Below are 2,284 nucleotides of genomic sequence, written 5' to 3' on the forward strand. Positions count from 1 at the left end.
CAGAGAGAGAGAGAGAGAGAGAAGGAGAGACAGAGAGACAGACAGACAGAGACAGACAGACAGCGACAGACAGACGGATACAGACAGACAGAAACGGACAGACAGAGAGACAGACAGAGACAGAGAGAGACGGACAGACAGGCAGAGCCATAGACAGAGACAGACAGACAGACAGAGTCAGACAGACAGAGACACAGACAGAGACAGAGGCAGACAGAGACAGACAGAGACACAGATAAAGAGACAGAGACACAGGATGTGGCTCAGCCCGTGCGACGACGTTTAGAGACACCTGAACGACGAGGAAGGGTGCTGCTTATTTGTGTTGTAGGTGACGATTCGGGCTCCCTCGTTTGGCGAACGCCGAAAGGACTACTTGCGCGATATTGCAGTGGCAACAAACGCCCAACTTATATCGAAGGACTTGGGTCTACCGCTAGAAGATGCGACGGCTGAGCATATTGGCAGCGCCCAGGGAGTTGTTGTGAGGAAGGATAGAACCTCCATTTTGACAAGGCCCGAGTTCCAGGAACAGATCCAAGAGAGGTAAGCGGCAGTGTACGCGTTCATTTGTACCACATATTCCCTTTCCATTCGCTAGTCACGCTACGAGGACTATATACAGTGATTGCTTCTCGCCATTGAGTTTTTGCTCCAGAGTGCAGAGACTTCAGAGCGAAATGGAGGCGGCCACGTCCAAGTTCGACAAGGAGAAGTTAGGCGAGCGCATTGCTGCCCTGTCGGGAGGCATTGCGAGAATCATGGTAAGCTTTGTTCAAGCTAGATGGATGTTCCAGGGAAGGGCGTCTATGAGGGAGTGCTGGTTCTCCTACTCGCTGAGTTTCGGGGTAGCACATCGTCTGAATTGCAGTGGATGGAAGATGCGTACAGATTGGCGCATCTACGGAAACCGAACAGAAGGAGAAAAAGCTACGCTACGAAGATGCGATCAATGCAGTACGAGCAGCCATTGAGACTGGATATGTTCCCGGCGGTGGCGTCACATATCTCGCACTGAGTACAGATCAGTTCCGTAAGAAAGTCCTGGACGCAGTGGAGCAGACCGCCCGTGAGGAGATGAAGGGAGTCGACGAGTCAACGGGAGAGGAATTCCAAGTTGTTGGTAAGTTTCGTTTGACTTCAACCAGCGCCTTGTGGATTTGTTTTTAGATTTTCACTGCACTATGTGCCGGCCCTCACAGCGTGGTGTCGGCAAATTGTGTGGAGTGCGCAGAGGAAATGGAAAGCGAAATCGAGTTGCAGAAAGCTGGTGCTAATATTGTGGCGGACTCTATGTCATCTATTACGAAACAGATTGCATCTAACGCTGGTACGCTTTTCTAGACCAGGGTTAGAAATAATGCTTGCTTTGCATGCGGGTTTGTCGCTATCAGCAGTTCTCGTTGCGGCTCGTATTTTGCAGGATTGGATGGTGAACGCGTAGTCAACGCAATATTGAATGCGAAGAAGCCATTTGGGTTTGGCTGGAACGCTAAGACGAACAGGTTTGGAGACATGATCAGCCAGGGTGTCATCGACCCAGCGAAAGTGTGCATCTCTGCAATCGAGCATTCAACTTCGGTTGCCGGCCTTGTGCTCACAACGGAGGGCATGATGATTGAGGAGGAGCAAGAGCGGAATAAGTCTGTTTCTCATGAGGAGGGTGAGCTGTAGTGATATTGCTACAGCAGTTGCAGGGGTCTGTTCCCCTCTACCGCCAATGCAGTAGAGGGAAGCCTGAACAGGGGAGTTTTTTGCTTTTCCTAAAGGCCAAGTGCTCAAGCAAGTTGCTTGAGCTTCTAGTGCTGTGACGCCAGTGGCGTCGGAGCTTAGCGGATAGCAATCTCAACTGCAGAGACCTGTTTTAAGTAGTGGTTTGTGGGAGTTGCTGCACTGCCCTCCTCAACTTACTCCCCAACTCTGGTCGTATGGGTCGTCTGTCTCAATCTGTCTACTAAATTTGCCTTCCGTAATTATACAGGTAAACTGCCTTATGCTCTCTTACCGTGCTTCCAAATGAGACGGTGACCAATTCGTTTTCGTGAGGAACGATGACTTCTATCGGTGTGGAGAATTTCCCTTCACCAACAGGGCCTATGGAGTGCCAGTGATCGTCGGTGCATTTAATGTGCATCGACATACTAGTATGCATTTACCTCCACAAGCATTTACTGCTTTCTGTTCGAAGTCTTGGGAGTGTCTGAGGGCCATCGAATGATAGCACTCATAGATTGGCCTTAGGTGAAGAAAGCAAATACCTTTCAGTCCACGCGTATACAAGGCC

General features: G+C 50.2%; 1 protein-coding gene across 1 annotated transcript; it reads left to right on the plus strand.

Moving 5' to 3' along the window:
- Nucleotides 1-331: 331 nt before the first annotated feature.
- Nucleotides 332-1,674, plus strand: EAH_00067330 (TCP-1/cpn60 chaperonin family protein, putative; the record flags this gene model as incomplete). The annotated part of the gene is made up of 5 exons (XM_013392550.1): nt 332-546; nt 659-764; nt 892-1,123; nt 1,235-1,330; nt 1,424-1,674. Coding segments are annotated over 5 exons (900 nt in total), but the record flags the coding sequence as incomplete, so codon positions are not given.
- Nucleotides 1,675-2,284: the final 610 nt, after the last annotated feature.

This window comes from Eimeria acervulina, genomic scaffold (genome assembly GCF_000499425.1).
Source record: "Eimeria acervulina Houghton genomic scaffold, Eah_scaff2716, whole genome shotgun sequence".
NCBI classification, from domain to species: domain Eukaryota; phylum Apicomplexa; class Conoidasida; order Eucoccidiorida; family Eimeriidae; genus Eimeria; species Eimeria acervulina.